General features: G+C 47.6%; 3 protein-coding genes across 8 annotated transcripts in view; 2 read left to right on the top strand and 1 right to left on the bottom strand.

Moving 5' to 3' along the window:
• Positions 1-23,002, top strand: part of LOC102934530 (zinc finger protein OZF) — a 1,287,564-nt gene that overhangs the window by 63,350 nt on the left and 1,201,212 nt on the right.
• Positions 1-23,002, bottom strand: part of LOC102930400 (zinc finger protein 501) — a 1,110,025-nt gene that overhangs the window by 35,467 nt on the left and 1,051,556 nt on the right. The window lies entirely within an intron of this gene.
• On the top strand, positions 1,654-20,602 carry LOC102938167 (zinc finger protein 436). 4 transcript variants are annotated; one of them, XM_043537530.1, is made up of 4 exons: positions 1,654-1,945; positions 18,147-18,260; positions 18,387-18,853; positions 18,938-20,602. In XM_043537530.1, the coding sequence occupies exons 3-4, from the start codon at positions 18,407-18,409 to the stop codon at positions 19,427-19,429; spliced, it is 939 nt and encodes a 312-aa protein (XP_043393465.1). In that variant the 5' UTR covers positions 1,654-1,945; positions 18,147-18,260; positions 18,387-18,406; the 3' UTR covers positions 19,430-20,602. The 4 variants fall into 4 exon arrangements, with proteins under 4 accessions (XP_043393465.1, XP_037743469.1, XP_043393464.1 ...); XM_037887541.2 differs by having other exon boundaries at positions 18,387-20,602; XM_043537529.1 differs by having other exon boundaries at positions 18,384-20,602.

The raw sequence follows: 23,002 nt of genomic DNA, 5'->3' as shown, positions 1-23,002 counted from the left end.
CAGAAGGGGTGGGGCTGGGGGGCTAGCCTCCCTGAGCCAGGGTTTCACCCACTACCCATGCTGGAACTATCCTGCCTGGTAACAAGACAGAGGCGGGAAAGTTTGAAGGAAAAGCATGAGAAAGGGTCACACAACCATGAGATAATCTACCTGGCAACAGGAGATATATACAAGGGACTTGTGTAGTATGCTGTCTGCTGAGGAAGCAGCCTGTGTTCAGTCGCATGATCATTGGGAGGAAAACATCAACCACTTATCTGTTCCATCCCACCAAGCAGTCCTGATCCCTGTTGACGTGGTCCTCGAGGTCCTGATCCTCATTCCCTTGAACGAGAGAGGGAGGAAACATGAGCTGACTCCATCCAGTCTATAGCCATTTACAACAACAAACTGAGTAACGTTGCAAGTTTATTTGTTTAAGTCCATTTTGGTCTTAGTTGGGTCTAGGCGTCAAGCCTGCTTGTACTCTGTAAACCACCGAGCTGTTTCGTTCTGTTTTGCATTTACCAGCCTGTCTATCCTTTATCCTGCCCAGTTAATAAATCCCTCTTAGTTCATCCCTTTAAGAGTGTTTTACTTTAATTTCCCCGCTGCGACCAATAGGTGATAGATCCTAATTTAAGGACTCAGGCTTATTTTAGAGGTGGGGGTCCTTATTAAAATGTCCTTCCCTGGTTTCTTCTGGTAACACCAATATGGCCATTCTTATGTAAAAATTGATTATAATAAAAATGTTTAGTACAGAAACTCCCAACACCAGCCAAAATTGATCACTTGGGCAACACAGCTCTGTCTGCTGGATACCTAGGCAGAGTAGGTGAGTTCATGTAAATACAGTCTGGTCCTGAAGCCTTCCCCCAACCCCTGGCTCATCACTAGCTCTCAGGGGAGAGTTCATTCAGACCTAGCTTACAAATCATAATTTTAAATTATAAGGTTGGTCAACATTGCGGAAACCAATGCACCAACATTGTCAGAAAAAACAACAGCTGTGTGAGGAAGCTAGTCTTCGTTCATACTTTTCAAACGTGTTATATGTTTTCAGGTACAAGTATTTTATCATACACTGTATATGCTTTTAAAGTGTGTATTAATGTTTCAATTTCAGTTCAAATTTCCAACCAATCACTAAATTGGCAACACTGCATGTAACTAGTTGACCACTTTTGGGGGGGGGGGGGGGCTGTTGAAGAAATTCAGGGGTGGAGAGGTGTAGGGAAGTCTCTGTTTCGCTGAATTAAGTCTCCTGCAGCCCCTCCGTAGGTCACATCAGACAGAGGACCTGCAGCGACCAGGCATTGGGATGTCTGGGCCTTTAAGAACCCAGCCCTGGGAGGCCTGTGCTGTCTGGGGGAGGGGAAATAAAAAAATCCCCTCACCCTATTTTTGCAAACACAAGTGTCTCAGGCCCCTGGGGTAACCCTTACCCCCCCCTGCCCCTGCCTGGGCCAGGGTTTTACCCTCTGGCAGCGCCTCACCCCTGGGCTTAACCCCGGCTCCTCCACCCCCATCCCTGATTGAGTCCCTCTCCTAACCCTGCCTCCAGCTACTTGACCCCCCCGACCAGTCAATTTCCGCCCCCTGCTCCGATTTGCCCCCTTGGCCCCTTTTTAACCCCTGTAAAAAACTGTCTCCAGACTCGGATGCCAAGGAAGGGCAGGGTCAAGGGCAGTGCCTTCAGCAGCTGACACTGCGCATGCTCAGTGCGAGCCCCAGCGAGCGCGGCCGCCCCGGCGGGTGTTTGCAGGAGACCCGGGAAGGGGCTGGAGCAGCTGGGGCGGAGGCAGGAAAATCCTGCGGCAGCTCCGGGCTGGGCAATACAAGGCGCTGCTCCCCCCATGGGGTCTGTGCTGGGGGGGCGTCATTAACCCCTCCCTGCCCGGCCGGGGGGGACGTTCCCCAGCTGGGACCAGCCCCCTGGGCAGCCCCGGGCCGGAGCCTGCAGGTAATTAACCAAGGGCGGGGGGGGGAGACGCCTCTGCACAAGGGGGCCCAGGTCCCCCCGCCCCTGGGAACCGGCCCCCGGGTTGTTCCCGCACCTGGGGCGGGCCCCGAGCTGCGTTCACACCAGTGACCCCGCTGCCCCCCCCGCCCCCCGGCTCCAGCCAGGGGCTGCCTTGGGGGTGGGGGTCAGATGGGGCAAGAGACCGGGCCCCAGTGGGGTTCCCCTTCGTGTGTCTGGGGGTGCAGGGGAAGGGAGGGATGAAAAATGAGCCAGAGATGGAGGGAGGGGACAGACCGTGTGAACTGGGGGCAATTGAACTGTCTCTGCGCAGGCAGGAGATCGCAGGGGGAGGGGAGTAAGGACCTCCTGTCTGATTTTGCTGCTTTGCTCTCAAATATTGATAAAAAATGACCAAATGGGGTCTAAAATCCATGTTGTTTTGCCCAGCTTTCTCTCCTCCTGAGATTTTATCCTGTCTTCTGTTCCATTCTCAAATATCAATTTAAAATCTCCTCAGTTTTGGGGTGTTTTCCCACCCATTTTATCGGCAGCAGTTTGCCCTTGTGTAGGTGGGCAATTGTTGCCCTGAGTCATTCCCCAGATGGGGATCCGGTCAGTGGGTGCGTCATGGGAGAGCCCTGAGAGGCGGCTGTCTCTGGGGTGGGGACGGGGTGGCCGGTCTCTGCCAGCAACGGGGTCTGGCAGGGGCAGAGCAGTGAAAGGCAGGAGCAAGTGTCATCAGTGGAGTAACCAGGCCCAGCTCTTGTCTTCCAATCTGCCCAGTGCAAGACCCACAAGCCACCAGCTGCCAGCCACCTGCCCATTTCCTGCTGCTGCCCCCTCCCCGGCAGCCTTCCCGATCCGTATTCCACCCTCTGAGGCCCCCCCTCGACATCCCTGCCCCAAGTTTTTAAAGGGTCTTGGGCATAGGCATAGTTTGACTTCTCTTTGGGGTGGGGCAGGGGCCAGCAGGGCTTGAGCCACCTCCGCATGGTGGGGTCCAGGGAGGGAGCGCCACCTCCACCCCTTAACTCACCTCAGCAAGCTACCCAGCCTGTCTAGGTTGGGGGGGGGGGGGGAACGCAACTAAAAATGATAACTCAAAGGTGGGGAGCTTAGCTCAAAATGTTTGAAAACAGTTTAGGGTGCAGGGAGCGGGGTCGCTAGGGGCTGTGTGCAGGCAGCGGGGTAGCTCAGGGTGCAAGGAGCTGGGGAGCTGGGGCTGTGTGCGGATAGGGGGGTAGTTCAGGGGGCAGGGGGAGGGGGTAGGTCAGGATGCAGGGAGAGTGGCATTAGGGGCTGTGTGCTGGGAGGACTCACCTGCGGTTCCTGTTCCCAGAGGGGTCTGCCAGCCACAGAGCTGGGTCTACCCACCCAGGGGGCTCTTACTAGCTACCTCAGCCGGCCATGTGTTGGGTCAAGAAAGGATTTCCCTCTCTCCCCAATAAGAACGGCCACACTGGGTCAGACCAAAGGTCTATCTAGCCCAGTATGCTGTCCTCTGACAGTGGCCAATGCCTGGTGCTCCAGAGGGAATGAACAGAACAGGTAATCACGAAGTGATCCATCCCCTGTTGCCTATTCCCAGCTTCTGGCAAACAGAGGCTAGGGACACCATCCCTATGTTCTGGATTTTTTTCTCTTTTTCCCCTGAAGCATCCCCATTGCTGGAGATGGGACAGGGGATGGAGTGGGTCAGTGAGCACTCTCCCTCTCAGGTACTTGTTCGCATGCTCAGTGGTTGGGTTTAGCGTGCAGGTGCCTGTGAGACAGAGGAAGTCAGACCAGATGATCTGGGAGCACCTTCTGGCTTTAAACTCTATGACTATGAACAGAAGTATCCCAAACCCCATGACGAATGGTCTCTGTGACAGACTTCCCCAGGGTGTAACTTGGAACTAGGATACTTCTGAGCCCTCTGACATACCCATCTGGGCCCCTTCTCACACTGTGAGGCCGTGACAAACTGCAGACTGCTCCCGGTCCTGCACTCACGCAGACCTTTACACAGGCAGGGACACACCCAGCTGCAGTTACATGAAGGCTTCTCCTCAGCCACTCGTGAACGAACGATAGAGAGGCTCCAGCCAGCTCTCCCTAGCCTAGGATGTTTCTCAAATGCAGACACCTGGGGCTTTTCCTGCAGCCATGACAACCTCAGGAACCTGGCCGGGTGGCCCCAGGCTTTGACCGCAGGGCAGCCGGTACTGACCGCCCCCTGGCTCTGGCCACACGGCTCTGGCCATGCCGCTGTGGGGCTTCAGCCGCTGGCCCCTGGTTCCAGCTGTGCGGCAGCAGGCGCTGGCTCCCACCTCCAGTCCCAGGCTCTGGCTGCACAGTGCCAAGTGCTGGCCACAGGCGCCGATGGCCCCCGGCCACAGCTGCATGGCCATGGGCTCCAACCACAGGGCTTTGGGCGCCAACCGCTGGCTCTGGCCATGGAGCTTCAGTTGGCCTCTGGCCCCCAGTTTCGGCCGTGCGGTGGCGGGTGCTGGCCCGGTCTCTGGCCACGTGGCCCTACCCCCTGGCGCTGATCTCCTGCCCCAGCTGCATGGCAGCAAGCACCAACCCACAGCTCAGTTCCCGGGCTCCAGCCATGCAGTGGCGGGAGCTGGCCTTGGGTGCTGACCCCTGGCCCTGGCTGTGCAGCAGCGAGGCTCCAGCCTCGCACCCCTGGGCTCTGGTACCCAGCTCCGGGCTCTGGCCGTGCGGTTGCAGGCACTGGCCCCGGGCTCTGACCCACAACTCCGGCTGCAGGCTCCGATCGCTGGCTCCAGCCACGCTGTTTCTGTCCCCGGGTCCAGGCTCTGGCTGCTGACACCAACCCCTGGTCCTGGCCACATGGCAGCAGACACCAGGCCCTGGCTCTGGCCATGCAATAGTGGGGCTCATCACCCACCCCCATCGCCTCTGGCTGCCACTGCCTCCCAGGGCCCCATATCTACTGCGTGCCCCCCTCCCCGCCCCAGACCCTGCTGCTTTCCTGGCCTCACATCCATCCCACCATCACCTCTGGCCCCTGTTGTCTCTCCTTCGTGTCCCCCTCACCCCCCCCATCCGGGGCTTAATGGGTTCTGGGGCTGCCTGAGAAAAGTGATATTAACAAACATGCAAATATCACTTTTAACAGCAGACTTACTAGCTATCTGTGAAAAGTGATACTTGTATGTTTGTTAATATCACTTATCCCTTTTCATAGCCTCCCAGGTAACTAAAGGGTGCTGTAATATCAACAAATACCACTTTTCACAGCAAGCCCAAGGACCCATTAAGTCCTGGATGGGGGTGCTGAAGGGGGAGGCAGCAAGTGAGCTGTAGCTCACGAAAGCTTATGCTCAAATAAATTGGTTAGTCTCTAAGGTGCCACAAGTCCTCCTTTTCTTGTTAGTCTCCCACTAACACGGCTGCTACTCTGAAACCTGTCTTATGAAAGGAGACTCAAGGAGCTTGGCTTATTTAGCCTAACCCAAAGAAGGCTGAGAGGAGATATGATTGCTCTCTATAAATGTATCAGAGGGATAAATACCAGGGAGGGAGAGGAATTGTTTAAGCTCAGTACCAATGTGGACACAATAACAAATGGATATAAACTGGCCACCAGAAAGTTTAGACTTGAAATTAGATGAAGGTTTCTAACTATCAGAGGAGTGAAGTTCTGGAACAGTGTTCCAAAGGGAGCAGTGGGGGCAAAAGACATATCTGGCTTCAAGACTAAGCTTGATAAGTTTATGGAGGGGATGGTATGATGGGATAACCTAATTTTGGTAATTAATTGATCTTTGACTATTAGTGGTAAATATGCCCAATGGCCTGTGATGGGATGTTAGGTGGGGTGGGATCTGAGTTACTACAGAGAATCCTTTCCTGGGTGTCTGGCTGATGAGTCTTGCCCACATGCTCAGGGTTTAGCTGATCGCCATATTTGGGATCGGGAGGGAATTTTCCTCCAGGGCAGATTGGCAGAGGCCCTGGGGGTTTTTCTCAAGACTGAACATGTCCAGTTTTTTAACTTTTCCTCATAGCTTAGGTTTTTTGAGCCTTTTATCACTTTTGTTGCTCTCCTCCGGACTCTCTCCAATTTGACCACATATTTTTGAAGTGTGGCACCCCGTGTCACGGAGTGTGGGGGAGTCCAGGCCCTGCACCCCTCTTCCTGGGATTCACTGAGACTCTCAGCCAGCCAGTAAAACAGCAGGTTTATTGGACAACAGGAACACAGTCCAAAACCGAGCTTGTGGGTACACCCAGGACCCCTCAGTCAAGTCCTTCTGGGGGAGCAGGGAGCTTAGACCCCAGCCCTGGGGTTCCCTGTGTTTCTCCCCCCAGCCCCAACCTGAAACTAAACCCACCGAGCAGGTTCCCTGCTGCAACCTCCGTCCACATTCCTGGGCAGAGGTGTTACCTCCCCCTCCCCCTCCTGGCTCAGGTGACAGGCTCTCAGGTCTCCCGTCCCCAGGGCACATTCCCAGGGCAACACTCCCCCCTCCCTGCTGCTTCACATCGTCACACCCCGAACTGGACACAGTGCTCCAGCTGAGGCCTCACCAGTGCTAAATCAAATGGGACAGTTCTCTCTTATGCCTTACATAGAATCATAGAATATCAGGGTTGGAAGGGACCCCAGAAGGTCATCTAGTCCAACCCCCTGCTCAAAGCAGGACCAAGTCCCAGTTAAATCATCCCAGCCAGGGCTTTGTCAAGCCTGACCTTAAAAACCTCTAAGGAAGGAGATTCTACCACCTCCCTAGGTAACGCATTCCAGTGTTTCACCACCCTCTTAGTGAAAAAGTTTTTCCTAATATCCAATCTAAACCTCCCCCATTGCAACTTGAGACCATTACTCCTCGTTCTGTCATCTGCTACCATTGAGAACAGTCTAGAGCCATCCTCTTTGGAACCCCCTTTCAGGTAGTTGAAAGCAGCTATCAAATCCCCCCTCATTCTTCTCTTCTGCAGACTAAACAATCCCAGCTCCCTCAGCCTCTCCTCATAAGTCATGTGCTCTAGACCCCTAATCATTTTTGTTGCCCTTCGCTGGACTCTTTCCAATTTATCCACATCCTTCTTGTAGTGTGGGGCCCAAAACTGGACACAGTACTCCAGATGAGGCCTCACCAGTGTCGAATAGAGGGGAACGATCACGTCCCTCGATCTGCTCGCTATGCCCCTACTTATACATCCCAAAATGCCATTGGCCTTCTTGGCAACAAGGGCACACTGCTGACTCATATCCAGCTTCTCGTCCACTGTCACCCCTAGGTCCTTTTCCGCAGAACTGCTGCCTAGCCATTCGGTCCCTAGTCTGTAGCGGTGCATTGGATTCTTCCATCCTAAGTGCAGGACCCTGCACTTATCCTTATTGAACCTCATCAGATTTCTTTTGGCCCAATCCTCCAATTTGTCTAGGTCCTTCTGTATCCTATCCCTCCCCTCCAGCGTATCTACCACTCCTCCCAGTTTAGTATCATCCGCAAATTTGCTCAGAGTGCAATCCACACCATCCTCCAGATCATTTATGAAGATATTGAACAAAACGGGCCCCAGGACCGACCCCTGGGGCACTCCACTTGACACCGGCTGCCAACTAGACATGGAGCCATTGATCACTACCCGTTGAGCCCGACAATCTAGCCAGCTTTCTACCCACCTTATAGTGCATTCATCCAGCCCATACGTCCTTAACTTGCTGACAAGAACGCTGTGGGAGATCGTGTCAAAAGCTTTGCTAAAGTCAAGAAACAATACATCCACTGCTTTCCCTTCATCCACAGAACCAGTAATCTCATCATAAAAGGCGATTAGATTAGTCAGGCATGACCTTCCCTTGGTGAATCCATGCTGACTGTTCCTGATCACTTTCCTCTCCTCTAAGTGCTTCAGGATTGATTCTTTGAGGACCTGCTCCATGATTTTTCCAGGGACTGAGGTGAGGCTGACTGGCCTGTAGTTCCCAGGATCCTCCTTCTTCCCTTTTTTAAATATGGGCACTACATTAGCCTTTTTCCAGTCATCCGGGACTTCCCCCGTTCGCCACGAGTTTTCAAAGATAATGGCCAAGGGCTCTGCAATCACAGCCGCCAATTCCTTCAGCACTCTCGGATGCAATTCGTCCGGCCCCATGGACTTGTGCACGTCCAGCTTTTCTAAATAGTCCCTAACCACCTCTATCTCTACAGAGGGCTGGCCATCTCTTCCCCATTTTGTGATGCCCAGCACAGCAGTCTGGGAGCTGACCTTGTTAGTGAAAACAGAGGCAAAAAAAGCATTGAGTACATTAGCTTTTTCCACATCCTCTGTCACTAGGTTGCCTCCCTCATTCAGTAAGGGGCCCACACTTTCCTTGGCTTTCTTCTTGTTGCCAACATACCTGAAGAAACCCTTCTTGTTACTCTTGACATCTCTTGCTAGCTGCAGCTCCAGGTGCGATTTGGCCCTCCTGATATCTTTCCTACATGCCCGAGCAATATTTTTATACTCTTCCCTGGTCATATGTCCAACCTTCCACTCCTTGTAAGCTTCTTTTTTATGTTTAAGATCCGCTAGGATTTCACCATTAAGCCAAGCTGGTCGCCTGCCATATTTACTATTCTTTCGACTCATCGGGATGGTTTGTCCCTGTAACCTCAACAGGGATTCCTTGAAATACAGCCAGCTCTCCTGGACTCCCTTCCCCTTCATGTTAGTCCCCCAGGGGATCCTGGCCATCTGTTCCCTGAGGGAGTCGAAGTCTGCTTTCCTGAAGTCCAGGGTCCGTATCCTGCTGCTTACCTTTCTTCCCTGCGTCAGGATCCTGAACTCAACCAACTCATGGTCACTGCCTCCCAGATTCCCATCCACTTTTGCTTCCCCCACTAATTCTACCTGGTTTGTGAGCAGCAGGTCAAGAAAAGCGCCCCCCCTAGTTGGCTCCCCTAGCACTTGCACCAGGAAATTGTCCCCTACGCTTTCCAAAAACTTCCTGGATTGTCTATGCACCGCTGTATTGCTCTCCCAGCAGATATCAGGAAAATTAAAGTCACCCATGAGAATCAGGGCATGCGATCTAGTAGCTTCCGTGAGTTGCCTGAAGAAAGCCTCATCCACCTCATCCCCCTGGTCCGGTGGTCTATAGCAGACTCCCACCACTACATCACTCTTGTTGCACACACTTCTAAACTTAATCCATATTAACACATACAACACTCCCATTATACACCGCAGGATGATATTAGCTTTCTTTGCAACTGGATCATATATTTGACTCAGATTCAATTTGTGATCTTCTGCAACCGCAGATCCTTTTCAGCAGAAGTATGGGCAGTTACTTCCCATTGTGTACTTGTGCATTTGAGTTTGTCTTCCTAAGTGTAGTACACACAAACAGAAACCCTCCTCTCTGACACACTTTAATATCAGAATTTGTTTAGTAATAAAGCTCCAATTTTCACAGGCCAAGAATGAAACCCAGGTTTCCTGCATGGCAGGTGCAAATTCTACCATTGAACCATCTTAGTGAAATGAAAATCTATCATTTCTACTCCTTCCCCGCATCCACTAGGTCAGTAAGACTGTCAAAGAAGGAAGTTAGGTTGGTTTGGCAGTATTTGTTCTTGAAAAATCCATGCTGACTATAACTTCTACCCCTATTTTCCTGTAGGTGCTTAGCAACTGATAGTTTAAGAATTTGTTTCAATATCTTTTCAGGTATCAAATGTAGGCTGAGTGGTTTATAATTCCCCAGGTCCTTTTTGTTCCTCTGTTTAAAGATAGGTTTCAGAGTGGTAGCTGTGTTAGTCTGTATGAGCAAAAACAATGAGGAGTCCTTGTGGCACCTTTGAGACTAATAAATTTATTTGGGCACAAGCTTCCAACTCCTCATTGTTTTTGTTTAAAGATAGGTACTATGTTTGCCAGTGGGAGCCATGATTGGCTGAACCTGCGGACGCGGGAGGTAAACAAACCGGTCCGGCCCGCCAGGCGCTTTACCTGAACAGGCGGCGGACCGGCTTTGAGAACCACTGCTCTAGGCCATTGATGTTGCTGAAACCACTGCCTATCATAGTGACCAACGTTGTCTCCTTTTACTCCTCCCTGTGTCTGTCTGTATCCAGAAGTCGGTTGTCTTAGTTTTATGGTGTCAGCTCTTCGGGGCAGGGACTGTGCTTTTGTCCTCGGTTTGTAGATTGTGCAGCAGATTGGGATCCCAGTCCATGACTGGGGTGACTAAATGCAACAGTGATTGAAATAATAAATAATGGGCAGGATGTGGTCAGTGGTCAGCAACGTGGTAAAAATTGTGAGGTCCGTGGTAATTTTTAAAAAATTGAATGACCTAACCCCCCCAATGTCTGTCACTAGGTACAGTAATGTTGACAATTGTCTGTCATGCAACATGGTGGTGCCAACCCCCGGATGCGGGCAATGGAAGGGAAGGAGTCGGAGAGCTGGGAGGCGATGGGTGATGGCAGGCGGTGGTGTGGAAGGTTTGGGACAAAAATCTTCTGTGAGCTAGGGGGACTGGGGACTGGGGGAAGAGGGATTCCCTGGAGCAGGGTCTCTCAGAAGGTGGTTTGCTATGCAGGGCTGAGAGCAATGGTAGGGTCTGGGTCAGGCTGGGTTGGTGGTGGGGGTGGGAGTAAAGGGAGGTGGGTGCCGGGCAGCAGGTGCTCCAGAAAGTGGGTGCTAACAATGGGAGGGAGGGAAGGGACACTTTTTGGCTGGAGCTGCTGGAAGTCAGGAACAAGGAGCAGTGGGAGTGGGGGGATAGAAGGTGGTTGGGAAACAGGAAATCTGGGGGAAGGGGTAGCGAGACGGGCTGCAGGCAGTGGGAGCTGGGGTAGAAAACACAAGGAGTGGGTGTGATCCTAGCACCCCTGTATTCACCTGCACACTACTGTGGTCAGATGTTTGGCTGCATGTGTGTGTTCCCTCCATGTGCCGTCCCAGCTCTGCAGAGACAGCTGGCACAGCAAACCTCAAGCAAACTGCCCAGTGACCACAAAATCTGGTAAGGTAAGAAGGCACCCAGGCAAGTTTATTGTCGAAAAAGCACCTGAATCAAGAGAGAGTAACTCTATCAAGGTATCTTAAAGTACAGCAGCAGCAGTGAGTTTAGCAAACTGAGCAAGGATATGAAGGAAAACTTAACCGGTGTGTAAAAATATTTGAGAAAGAAGGTTATATTTTTAGCTCTGAGCGAGGAGTGTGGATCAGTTGGTTAAAGCAGTTGGGAACCCACATCCCGGATTTTTATCCTGGCTCTGAGAGGAGAGTGGGGGTCGTTACCTGCTCCGGCAAAACCTGAAGTTGTTCCCCCAGTGTATGTTGCTTTTGTGTGCACGCCAAATGGATTGCAGGAGTGCTTTTTTTTGCTGCAGTTAACTGTTTTTGGGCAGCTCCATGTGTTAATGCATTAATTCTCGGTATTCACTGGCTTGATTTTGGTTTTTCACTTTGAAATTCTTTTTTATTTACTCCCCTGCAATCAAGTTGCAGCTCTTGTCTTCTAAAGTGCTCTATGAACTGTTCCATTTTTCCCCTTCATCTGATTTACCAATCCAGTGAAAGTATTGTTTGCTACTTCTCCCTCCTGTGCACTCCCACTCTGATAGGCACCAGTCTAGGTCTTTGCTTAAGTTTTTCTGGAATCTGGCTTTTACCATATGGTGGTGGTTATTATGCAGTGATTCCTGTTTCATTTTTTAATTTTGCTATGGCTACCTTTTTCCATTTCTGTCCCCATTCTTCAGGCACAGGGTAGCTACCTGAAGCCTGCTGTTGGCCACCAATAGTTATAACAGGGCACGGCACATCTCTTTTTTTGTAGGTTTTTTACCTCTGTTTCCAGTGTTTTATTTTGTTCCCATGCTTGCTGTCTCTGGACTGCTTGCCACCCTGCTAGGAGAGCGGGAGTGTTCCAGAGCTCTGTGGCTTCTTTTGCTTCTTTTAACTCTTTCTTTGTTTCTGTTACTTGCCCCACCAATTTTGTGGCATGTTATCTTAGCCATTTAACAGCCATGGTTATAGCTTGCAATTTTCTACATTTCAAGGCTACAGTCTGCCCTAGCCTTCCAAATTCCATTGCATGTTTCTTCCCCACTATATTTTTTTAAATTCATATGGACCTCTTTTGCTAGCAACCCAGCACATCCATGCCTTCTAAAACTTTGTGAGGATTTTCCAGGAGAGGTTGGGGGGTTCTCTAACACATGTCAGATCAGCGATTGGGGTCACCAGTGTGGTCAGATGTTTGGCTGCATGTGTGTTTTTTCCCTGTGTGGTGCCTCAGCTCTGCGCAGACAGCTAGCACAGCAGATCTTGAGCGAACCACCCAATGACCACAAAATCTGTTCAGGTGTGAAGGCACTTGGTCAGGTTTATTGTCAGTGAAGCACGATCATAGCTCCCCAGATCAATGTCTATGGTTATACCTGTGAAAATGGATGCAGTTCAGTCAGTGGCAGGACTTTCGATTGCCCCCTCGGCTGGCCGAAGACACTCCCTCTGAGATAAATATTTATACACCAATACAAACAATTTACGTGTTGCCCTTGACATGTCTGGGTGCCACTCATTGCCTAGTACCTGTTGGTTTGATCAAAACCTCTCTATCCATCATGCTGTCATCCTGACTTTATCCTTAAGATGGGTCAGCGTGTTCCTGTTATCTCTGGTGAATGTGCTGGTATCGGGGTGTTCTGGTACCACCTTTCTGGAATGTGTTTGTGTGTATATTCTTGTGCCTGCTACTACTTAGGAATGTGTGTTTCTGCAATATCAGCCCTCTTCTTGCCAGATTCTGTGAGCAGGACCTGCCTCTTGCTCACACCTTAACTTTGCTTTATATCAGCAAAGTTTTGACTACTACGTTAGTTCAGGCCTCTAATACAAGGGCTTAAGTCTCACGTTCTCTTCCTACAATTACTGCAATATTGTTTGTATAAAATATGCCCGTGAGGTATCATGTGGAAGCTAACAACACGCTGGTTATTAATGTCACTGTAAAATGCATGTGCTAACCTTAGATGTGACATTCTGAATTTCCTCTGTATGCTGTCACTAGAACATGTTTAACACAAAGACAGCCTCCCTAGGGAATAGTGACACACAGGTGTGTCCTAGACAAAGGAATGGGGGTTTGCTTCCGCTTACCTAAAGCTTCAAACTAAACCAATAGGGGTTCTCCTGAGCCTGAACTCAGGAGACGGAGAACTAACATGGCTCCTGCACCCAGAGAGATACAGGAGACTGAATCTCCAGGTGGCTTTGCTGACTTGAGATGCAGAGATCCCTGTCGGGAAGGAACAGAGAGAGACTATGTTTATCCTTGACCTTACCGAGTCGAAGAAAGCAGGCACTCTGATCCCTCGCCAGGCTGGCCCATAAAAAGCTAGGAAGGAGATGACGCAGGGTGCGTGGGGTGTGGAGAGGGTGAAAGAAACCATCTTGCATAAAGACTGTATTTTGCTAGATTGCTAGCTAGTATTTTGCTAGTTTTAGATGTGTGTTTTCATTGTTTTTGTAACTATAAAATCATAGGACTGGAAGGGACCTCAAGAGGTCATCTAGTCCAGTCCCCTGCACGCATGGCAGGACTAAGTATTTTCAAGACCATCCCTGACAGGTGTTTGTCTAACCTGCTCTTAAAAAATCTCCAGTGATAGAGATTCCACAACCTCCCTTGGCAATTTATTCCCGTGCTTGGCCACCCTGACAGTTAGGAAGTTTTTCCTAATGTCCAATCTAAACTTCCCTTGCTGCAATTTAAGCCCATTGCTTCTTGTCCTATCCTCAGAGGTTAAGAAGAACAATTTTTCTCCTTCTTCCTTGTATGTACTTGAAAACTGTTCTCATGTTCCCTCTCAGTCTTCTCTTTTCCAGACTAAACAAACCCAATTTTTTCATTCTTCCCTCATAGGTCATGTTTTCTAGACCTTTAATCATTTTTGTTGCTCTTCTCTGGACTTTCTCCAATTTGTCCACATCTTTCCTGAAATGTGGTGCCCAGAACTGGACAGAATACTCCAGATGAGGCCTAATCAGTGCGGAGTAGAGCGGAAGAATTACTTCTCGTGTCTTGCTTACAGAACTGCTAATACATCCCAAATGTTGTTTGCTTTTTTTGCAACAGTGTTACACTGTTGACTCATATTTAGCTTGTGGTCCACTCTGACCCCCAGATCCCTTTCCGTGGTACTCCTTCCTAAGTAGTCATTGCCCATTTTGTTTGGGTCTACCTCTCCCTTTTACATGGGATCACTTAATTAATGCTCTTCTGTTAATAAATTTGTTTTTAGAGAGACTAGATGGGTGAGGTAATGTCTTTTATTGGACCAACTTCTGTGGATCATAAACCAATTCAGTGCTGTGCTTGAAGGGATGGGTGTATTTACCCCAGTTATATTAACAAGCAGTGACGCATTGAGTCCTTCACAGAGCAGTCTGAGGATGAGCCATGGTAGGAGCTGTGCGCTGCAGAGAAACATCTCTCAGAGTTCACTGGTTGTTACTTGCTAGTTTGCTGGTGAAGAAGACAGGCTGGTGTAGCAGGAAGCTGGCACAGTCTAGTCCAGTGGGTCTCAAACTTTTGTACTGGTGACCCCTTTCACATAGCAAGCCTCTGAGTGCGACCCCCCTTATAAAGTAAAACCACTTTTTTCTATACTTAACACCATTATAAATGCTGGAGACAAAGCGGGGTTTGGGGTGGAGGCTGACAGCTCGCGACCCCCGCATGTAATAACCTCACGACCCCCAGTTTGAGAACGCCTGGTCTAGTCACTCTTGCTGAGGTAGGGAGGTAACAGTGGCTCAGAGCTCTGGGTAGCCCCTGCAGTGAGTTCCAGCAGGTGCTCATCAGGTCCCAGGAGGTGGTGAGGGAGAGGCGCATGTGTCATAATGAGAGACGGGGCTCGCTGCAACTCTTTCCCTTTCCTTTATGTCTGAGTGCCCCCCCGCCCCAGCAGCCAGACCTTGTGCTTTTGCCTCTCCTGGAATGAAATGCTGCAGTTCTCCCATTCCTAGACCTTGGGCGACAATACCCTGTGTGAACAACTATCCCCTCTGGAGCAGGGAGTCCCTATGTAAACTGCTCCAGTCCTGCTCACCTAACCCAGTTCTGCAAGCTGGCTACTGCCAGCCAGTAGAATATCCAAAGTTCAGGCATTATCTCTTAAGAACCATTCATTATTTTTGCCAAGGGTGGCTCATCTTGAGACATTCTTCTTCTTATCCTGCTTGTTTTCCTCACAGAGCTCCTATGAAATGAATCCAAATGATTCAGACAACAAATATTGCAAGAACCAGGGCAACATACAGCATTCATCAGTATTACAGAGCAGCTCCGTCTCCGTCACAGGGGTTTGGAGAAATATGACTACGGGATACCTGGGAAGTGGAGAGGGTGGGAGGAAGGGGCTGTGGGAGCTTTGAGGGATGTGGAGCTGTGGGGGATCCCAGCCCATTCACACACAATTCCTGCCCAGACCCCACTGAGTAAGTGCCTGCACTCCATTCTTCCTCTAGTCCAGTTTCACTCTATTTTCCTTACTTTTCTCAAATATTTGTACTCTTCCCTTCTTGCCACTGCACAATGCCTACCTCGCCGCCCACCACACACGCCCCTGTTCCGTATCCATGTGGACCCCAGCCACTGTTCCTGAGTCCTTATATTCTTTCTAGTCACAAGACAACCCCTTTCCTGGGACAAATGTGTACTATCTTAGAGATGTCATAGGTCAGTAGTAAAATTTCTGCAGGTTCGTAGGGTCTCGCTTTCCCTTCCCCTTATGCAACAGCCACAATCTCTTTCCTGCTGTTACCCGCTTATTTTAGGGCACCCCGCCTATATTTTACCGAGGGCTGAAGGCGTGACCTGGTTAATTTAGGACACCCCAGCTTATATCCTATTGACGGCTTAAGGCGTGACCCAGTTCATTTCAGCATTTTTTTTGAAGGCTTAGGCACCTATTTTTACCCCTGGGACTTAGGAAGAAACTTGGTTAATTTAAGTATTTGCTGGGGGGGAGCTTTACAGGTTTGCAGAACCTTTTTTAGTGAAAGAGCTTTACACAGCTGTTTTAAATATTTATTTATTAGTAATATATACAGAATATATATGAAGCACATTTTTTATGCTTACCATTTTTATTATACACACACATTTTGCTTGGTGGCTAGTTAGGATTTATTTATTTAGGGTTTTTTTGGCGATGCCTCTGCACGTCATGGTCGGGCAGAGGGGTTAGAGTTTCAGCAGCGGGATGTTGAACTGCAGTTCAGAAATGGTTTTTAAAAAGCATTGTTTTTTATTTATATAGGTGAAACTAGCTTTTTTTAAAAAAATTATTAAATTATATTTTATACTTTTAAATAACAAATTTTAATTATGCGCTGGTTTTTGTGTGTGTGGGTTTTTTTGTTTTGTTTCCTTAAGTTTTTTACATTTTATTAAATCTCAAGCCTATACTGAAGGCACCTTTGATTTTTTGAGTCAGCCCCTACGAAGATCACATGGTACAAGTAATATTTTTCACATTCTCCTTTTGCAGAGGAATTAGTCTTTTGATCCTGAATTATAGCATCTAATTCCCCATCAGTCTCCACATACCGGGGGATTTTCATACTCCCTCCAACTACATCAGACTTGCTAGATAACCTAATTCCTCAAAACGTGCTTTCCTGACATCTAATAACTCTGGCATACTTCATTCAGTGATATTCCTGCCCCTTCTTATTCCTTGCAATGCTGAGTTCATGCTTACCTGTCCCACCTTCCCTAGGACTCTCTCATTGTCTTTGAGCCTCTCTCTGTCTGTAAGAAGCAGTTCCAGAGGGATTTTCGTTAGGGCTGGAGACTTCATTTTCTGGGAGGTGGAGTTACCGTGACCTACCAGGGTACAATCTAGGCTAATGAGCAGCTGTTACCCCTGCGCTGTATCTGTGGCTGCTTTACAATGTCCTGCAGAAGTAGCTCCCTCTGGGCTACTTACAAACAGCCTCCCAGCATGCAAACCACATCCTGAGTGTGTGTAATTGCAACCAGCCAGCCACCTTTGGGTTACAGTCTGGCTCTCACCAGTCTTGGTTATACTGCCGGGTGACTCCAACACACCCCCAGTCTCAGATTTCCCTCCAGAAATGTACGCCCTCTCCTGGACAATACAAGTTATATTAGGTCCATTATTTCTTTAAAAGAATAATGTGCACACAACTTGTCACCCTAAATGGAGTTTCCCAGACACTTCAGTTTAAACACACTGGATTAGGTAAAACAATAAAAAAGTTTATTAATTACAAAGAGCTAGATTTTAAGTGAGTACAAGTCATGAGATATAAAAGCCAGAAATGGTTATAAGACACATAAAGATACACCAGTGGTGAATTACCTATGTTAAATTCAAAGCAAAGTTTTCTCACTATATGCTTTCAACAGTCTGCCTGACCAAACTTCTTAGGTCTCTTCTCCCAGAGGCCAACGAAGGCTTCCTTTGTCTCTTCACGTGCAGTGAATGCGATGGGAAGTGAGAGAAAGAGGGGTGTTTCAGGGGTGTCTTTCCCTTCTTTTTATAATCCCATTCCCCCTTTGAGAAGTCTTTCCAGCAGGGAGCAAGGTGACAGGCAGTCTGTGTGGAAGGGAACTCCATGTTGCGTCTTTGCTAAGATGTAGATTTTTTCCCTCGTTCCCTTTTCTGCCAAAGAATGGCTGCTTAGCAGGTAATGGTCCATCAGCTCTGCTTTCACCTGGCTGAGACAGCCTCTTACCCTTTGTCTCTGAGGAACTGGTTTGCCACTCCCCAGAGTTATCTGGAAAACAGACTTTTAGTCGTGATCTCAGCTTGTGTTTATAACTTCATATACAATGCTGCTATGTGCATTTTGCCAGGATATTAATTGAGTTTTTAAATGATACCTTACAAGGCACACTTTGTACAAAGGTTATTATGGTGTAAGGTATGAATACAGTTGTATATTCTGTCAGTTACCTACTCTATTTTTCGGAGCCCCTTCGATGAAGAATGCCTGGCTTTGTGCGTTTTCAGCAGAAATGTGGATAGTTACATCCCTCATAAGCACAGTGTGTGTGGCACGTTTGAGCATCCTGGGAGCTGGCCCCAGGACTTTATTGCTTTAAAATGGGCTGGGGTTAAAATAATGGAACATTCTGTGTGACAGATATCTCATGAATTCACCCAATATCCCATGTTTTCTTTCCCCTGAGCAGGGTTTCCAAATCTGATGTGATCTTCCAGCTACAAAGCTACAATGAGAGGAGGAGCCGTGGGTCAGAGATCTCAGGACCCAGAAGAAAGACAGTTCATGATATTTGCCTGCATAGGTGAGGAATCATTATTCCAAGTCAAAAACTGTCAGTGCCTGAAGGAACAGCTGGGATTCCCTACAAAGATCTTGGGAGCTCTCTTTTCCATTCCTGTTTCTGAGGTTTCCCTTTCTATCCCAGCAGATGTGGGATGGTGATTCAGAATGAGAACCAGAATCCTCAGCAGAAGGATGCTAAGCAAGTGGAAACACGTAACATTCTTGCAAGGATCCAAAGGGAATGTGTTCGTGAGTCATGAGAGGGAAAACGCCAGTGAGCGTCAGCACAAGCCAGAGATGCAGCAGGAAAACCAACCAGGTGAGAGAGTGGGTAAATCCATCAGTTGCTGGGAAACTCAAAAAGACCTCCATGAAACCCCAGCCCAGCAGAGAAACCTCATGGAAGAGAGAAAAAATTCATGTATTGAGTGTGGGAAAAACTTCAGTAACCACTCAGGCCTTATTAATCATGAGAGAATTCACACAGGGGAGAGACTTTATGAATGTGATGAGTGCGGGAAAAGTTTCAGTCAGAGCTCACATCTTATAAGACATCAGAGAATGCATACGGGAGAGCGACCGCATGAATGCAGTGAGTGCGGGAAAACCTTCAGTAACCGCTCAGATCTTATTAGACATCAGAGAATCCACACAGGAGAACGACCGTATGAATGCTGTGAGTGTGGGAAAACCTTTAGTAATCGCTCAGATCTTATTACACATCAGAGAATGCACACGGGAGAGAGACCCTATGAATGCTGTGAGTGCGGGAAAACCTTCACACAGAGCTCACACTGCATTCGACATCAGAGAATCCACACAGGAGAGAAACCCTATAAATGCTGTGAGTGCGGCAAAAGGTTTGCTGACAGTTCAGCCCTTACTAATCATCAGAGAATTCACACAGGAGAGAGACCCTATGAATGCTTTGAGTGTGGGAAAAACTTCATTGATGGCTCAGCCTTTACGAAACATCAGAGAATGCACACTAACGAGAGACCCTATGAATGCTGCGAGTGCGGGAAAAACTTCAGTGTGAGCTCGGCCCTTATTAGACATCAAAGGATCCACACAGAAGAGAGACCGTACAGATGTTCTGAATGTGGGAAAGGCTTCCATCAGCGCTCAGCCCTTATTTATCATCAGAGAATCTGCAAGGGGGATAAACACCATCTAAACCTTGTCTAGGGCTAAAAAAAATGTTTTCTTTAATCATTTTCCTAATTCCCACATAGTGAATTTTAAGGCTGTTGACGCCGTTTGATTCACTGTGGTCCCTCAGTGAGTTGTGTGCCTAGTATCAGGAATCCCCACCAACCCCAGCTGGGAGAGAGACGGGTGACCTTGACTAGCCACATCAAGTTAAAATGTATCTGGGCCTCATCTCTACTAGGATTTTCCATGGCGTTAGCTCAGTTGGGTTAGCTGTCCTGATGTAAAACCACAACTAGTCTTGCAGTAAAGATATAGCCCCGTATATAGTGCCCAGGAGTATGTAGCACATTTCCTCATGACCTGACCTAACTTCCATCATTTTTCCTAGTCTAAACAGACCAGGAGCACATATTTCTACTCTTCTTCCCACTGCAAAGCAGTCTATTAAAGTCCCCAAGTTCCCCTTTTGGGCAAAAATTGTCTCATTCTCAGTTGTCCTCATGTTGCCCTGTTGGTTGCTGAACAGCTGTCATTTTTAGTACCATTTCCTTCCTTCCCCATCACCCCAGCAGTGTTACCTTCTGTCTGATCCTTGTGGAGTTTATCTTCTTCACGTTCTGCAGAGTGTCAGTTTATGCAATATTCTCCACTCTCTGTGCTATGATTTCTTTGATCCTAAATCAGACTCTCTGGAGCTGGAGATGAAAGTGTCACAGACTTTAAAGGAGACTTTAAATTGATCTGAAACTCGGTGTGATCGTTCGGAATTTAAATCCCACTTTTCCTTTATTAGCAAAGCCACTTTTAGGGCTGAGTTGGAATTGTTTCCAGATGGGAAGATTGGCTATTTTTTCCCCATTACGAGGCTAAAACTTTCTTAAATAACATGACTCAATAATAATGAGACAGTGCTGAGTGAAGCAGGTTTGAACGGATCAGAGGAGAATGAGATGGGAGAATCTGTGGTCCTGGTTCTGAGTCATCAGATATAAGCTGCTCTGAAATTTCACTTAATATAAAACTGGAAGTGTTATATTCCTCTTTGTAATGTGGGTTTTTCTCTTTCCTGGAGGCCGTTTGGTCACATCACTAGATATTAATTTTGTTTGACAGAATGTAGCTCAGAATTATGGGGCATTTGGAGACATATAACCATTTGCTAAAATTGCTTTTTACTTTCTTTTTGTTCTTTCCCCCCGTCCCTTCATGATCAGCAGTGTGCCCTTGTTGCCAAGAAGGCCAATGGCATTTTGGGATGTATAAGTAGGGGCATAGCGAGCAGATCGAGGGACGTGATCGTTCCCCTCTATTCGACACTGGTGAGGCCTCATCTGGAGTACTGTGTCCAGTTTTGGGCCCCACACTACAAGAAGGATGTGGATAAATTGGAAAGAGTCCAGCGAAGGGCAACAAAAATGATTAGGGGTCTAGAGCACATGACTTATGAGGAGAGGCTGAGGGAGCTGGGATTGTTTAGTCTGCAGAAGAGAAGAATGAGGGGGGATTTGATAGCTGCTTTCAACTACCTGAAAGGGGGTTCCAAAGAGGATGGCTCTAGACTGTTCTCAATGGTAGCAGATGACAGAACGAGGAGTAATGGTCTCAAGTTGCAATGGGGGAGGTTTAGATTGGATATTAGGAAAAACTTTTTCACTAAGAGGGTGGTGAAACACTGGAATGCGTTACCTAGGGAGGTGGTAGAATCTCCTTCCTTAGAGGTTTTTAAGGTCAGGCTTGACAAAGCCCTGGCTGGGATGATTTAACTGGGACTTGGTCCTGCTTTGAGCAGGGGGTTGGACTAGATGACCTTCTGGGGTCCCTTCCAACCCTGATATTCTATGATTCTATGATCACATGAAGAAAGTGTAAGTGTAGCTCAGTCAATAGGAGAGAATAGTCCAAGGTATTGGATACGCTATCAAGGAAACAGTCATGTTTTAAATCTCAGCTTTCAAACTGTGAACCACAGCACAACTCAAATTGTGTAACTAACTGAAGTAAATGGATATGATCACAACTGTATTTAACTATTTAGGTCAGTATTTTTTCAATGATCTGGGGAGAGAGTTCCATAGTAAGTAACTTGAAAATAGGCAAAATGCACATGTATTTGGTTCCCAATGAGTTGTGACCCATGCCCTACAGGAGGTTACTCCTGAAAATATCTCCTAGTTCATCCTCTGATTTGGGAAATGCTGCCCTGAACTGTGCAGATAAGGAGGAAATAGAAGTGTTTTTGCTGAACTCATCTGTTCTAATTGCTGCAAATGTGTGTAACATGAAATCAGTATTGAATGTTAACTGGCAGAAATTCTGATCCAGGTCTGTATCCAGTTTCTAACTGAGGCCTGTACCACCTGATTAAAAATAAGTGAACTGGGCATGTTTAGGGAAGCTATTCCTCATTAACACTGCTGAGATTTTGGGGGGGGTTGGTAGAGGTTTCTATTCCAGAGAAGTGTGAATTTACCCTGACAAAGGTAAAAGATTTGGGAAGAATTCAGGTAGAAGTAGCAGGCATCCAATGGTTGGTTTTCACACCAGAGAAGGAAGCTATGAAGAACTATGTCCAACTCAAACTATTTTTAGAACAACATTCTCTATTTCAGTGGCATTGATTACAGTCCCAAAGGACGCCATAGTTAGATTGGGAACAATTGTCCCTTACCATTTGGATGCAAAGAGAGAAACTGTTGATGCCTTCAGAGGACATTCCTTCCCCCTGGATCGCAGTCTGTGTGCCTTGTTTGACAACAAAGATTTTCACTTTGTGCAAGTGATGTAACCAATGAGGGAGTGTCAAGTTCCAAGTTCAAATGGCAAGGTACTTGAATGTTGAGTCCTGAGTCTATACTTTAATCTCTTAGGTTTGCTCTTGTGTATTATGTATTTGCATCACTTCTCTACCTCCTGCTACTTTGAAAGGTTTTAAAAATATGAGAATAAAGTAGAGGTGCTATTTTCATGGTGCAAACTTTCCCACATAGTGTGAAACCCCTTCCACCAACACTTATGGGGGAAGACCTAGAACTCACTGAAGTGGAAGGCGCCTATGGTGGAGTAAATCACAACTTTAGAGAAGCTTTCACCATGTGGAAATGGGGATTAAAAGAAAACTAACATGATAATATTTTGTAATTTTTGAATGTTACTGGTACCAATGAAAATTAAAGTAAACAGGAAGTTAATTATTAGTTGAAGAATAAGAGTCTAATGTGATAACCCAAATTACATCAGAAAACAGAGTTACATTGTTTTTGTTAGTATTATACAAAATGGTGGCTAACGCTGAAAATCTTTGATGTCATTTTTCCTCTTTGGACTAAGGAGTTCTGAAGTAAAACTGCACACCAAAAATTGGAGTAGTGGAATATGTGAGAGAAATAATGTACGTGCGAATACTGAACCAGTGTGGTATTTCTATTTCAGATGGAATTTATTTCGATAAGCTTTAAAGTAAATTTCTGTTAAGAAGAAAACTAGTTCAGAAAAAAAATTGTCACCTTTTACCCAGTTTAACTGTAAGAATCACTGGGTTCTCCACTTCTCTTGTTTGCAAAGGAAAGTTGTGAAATCTGTCATGGGATGGCCACGTATATTTTTAAG

Source organism: Chelonia mydas, chromosome 28 (genome assembly GCF_015237465.2).
Source record: "Chelonia mydas isolate rCheMyd1 chromosome 28, rCheMyd1.pri.v2, whole genome shotgun sequence".
Classification (NCBI taxonomy): Eukaryota; Metazoa; Chordata; order Testudines; family Cheloniidae; genus Chelonia; species Chelonia mydas.
This window is presented reverse-complemented; position numbering and strand designations above follow the sequence as displayed.

Coding starts and splice junctions, on each gene's coding strand:
- LOC102938167 (XM_037887541.2), top strand. CDS start 18,407: ATGAGAACCAGAATCCTCAGCAGAAGGATGCTAAGCAAGTGGAAACAC.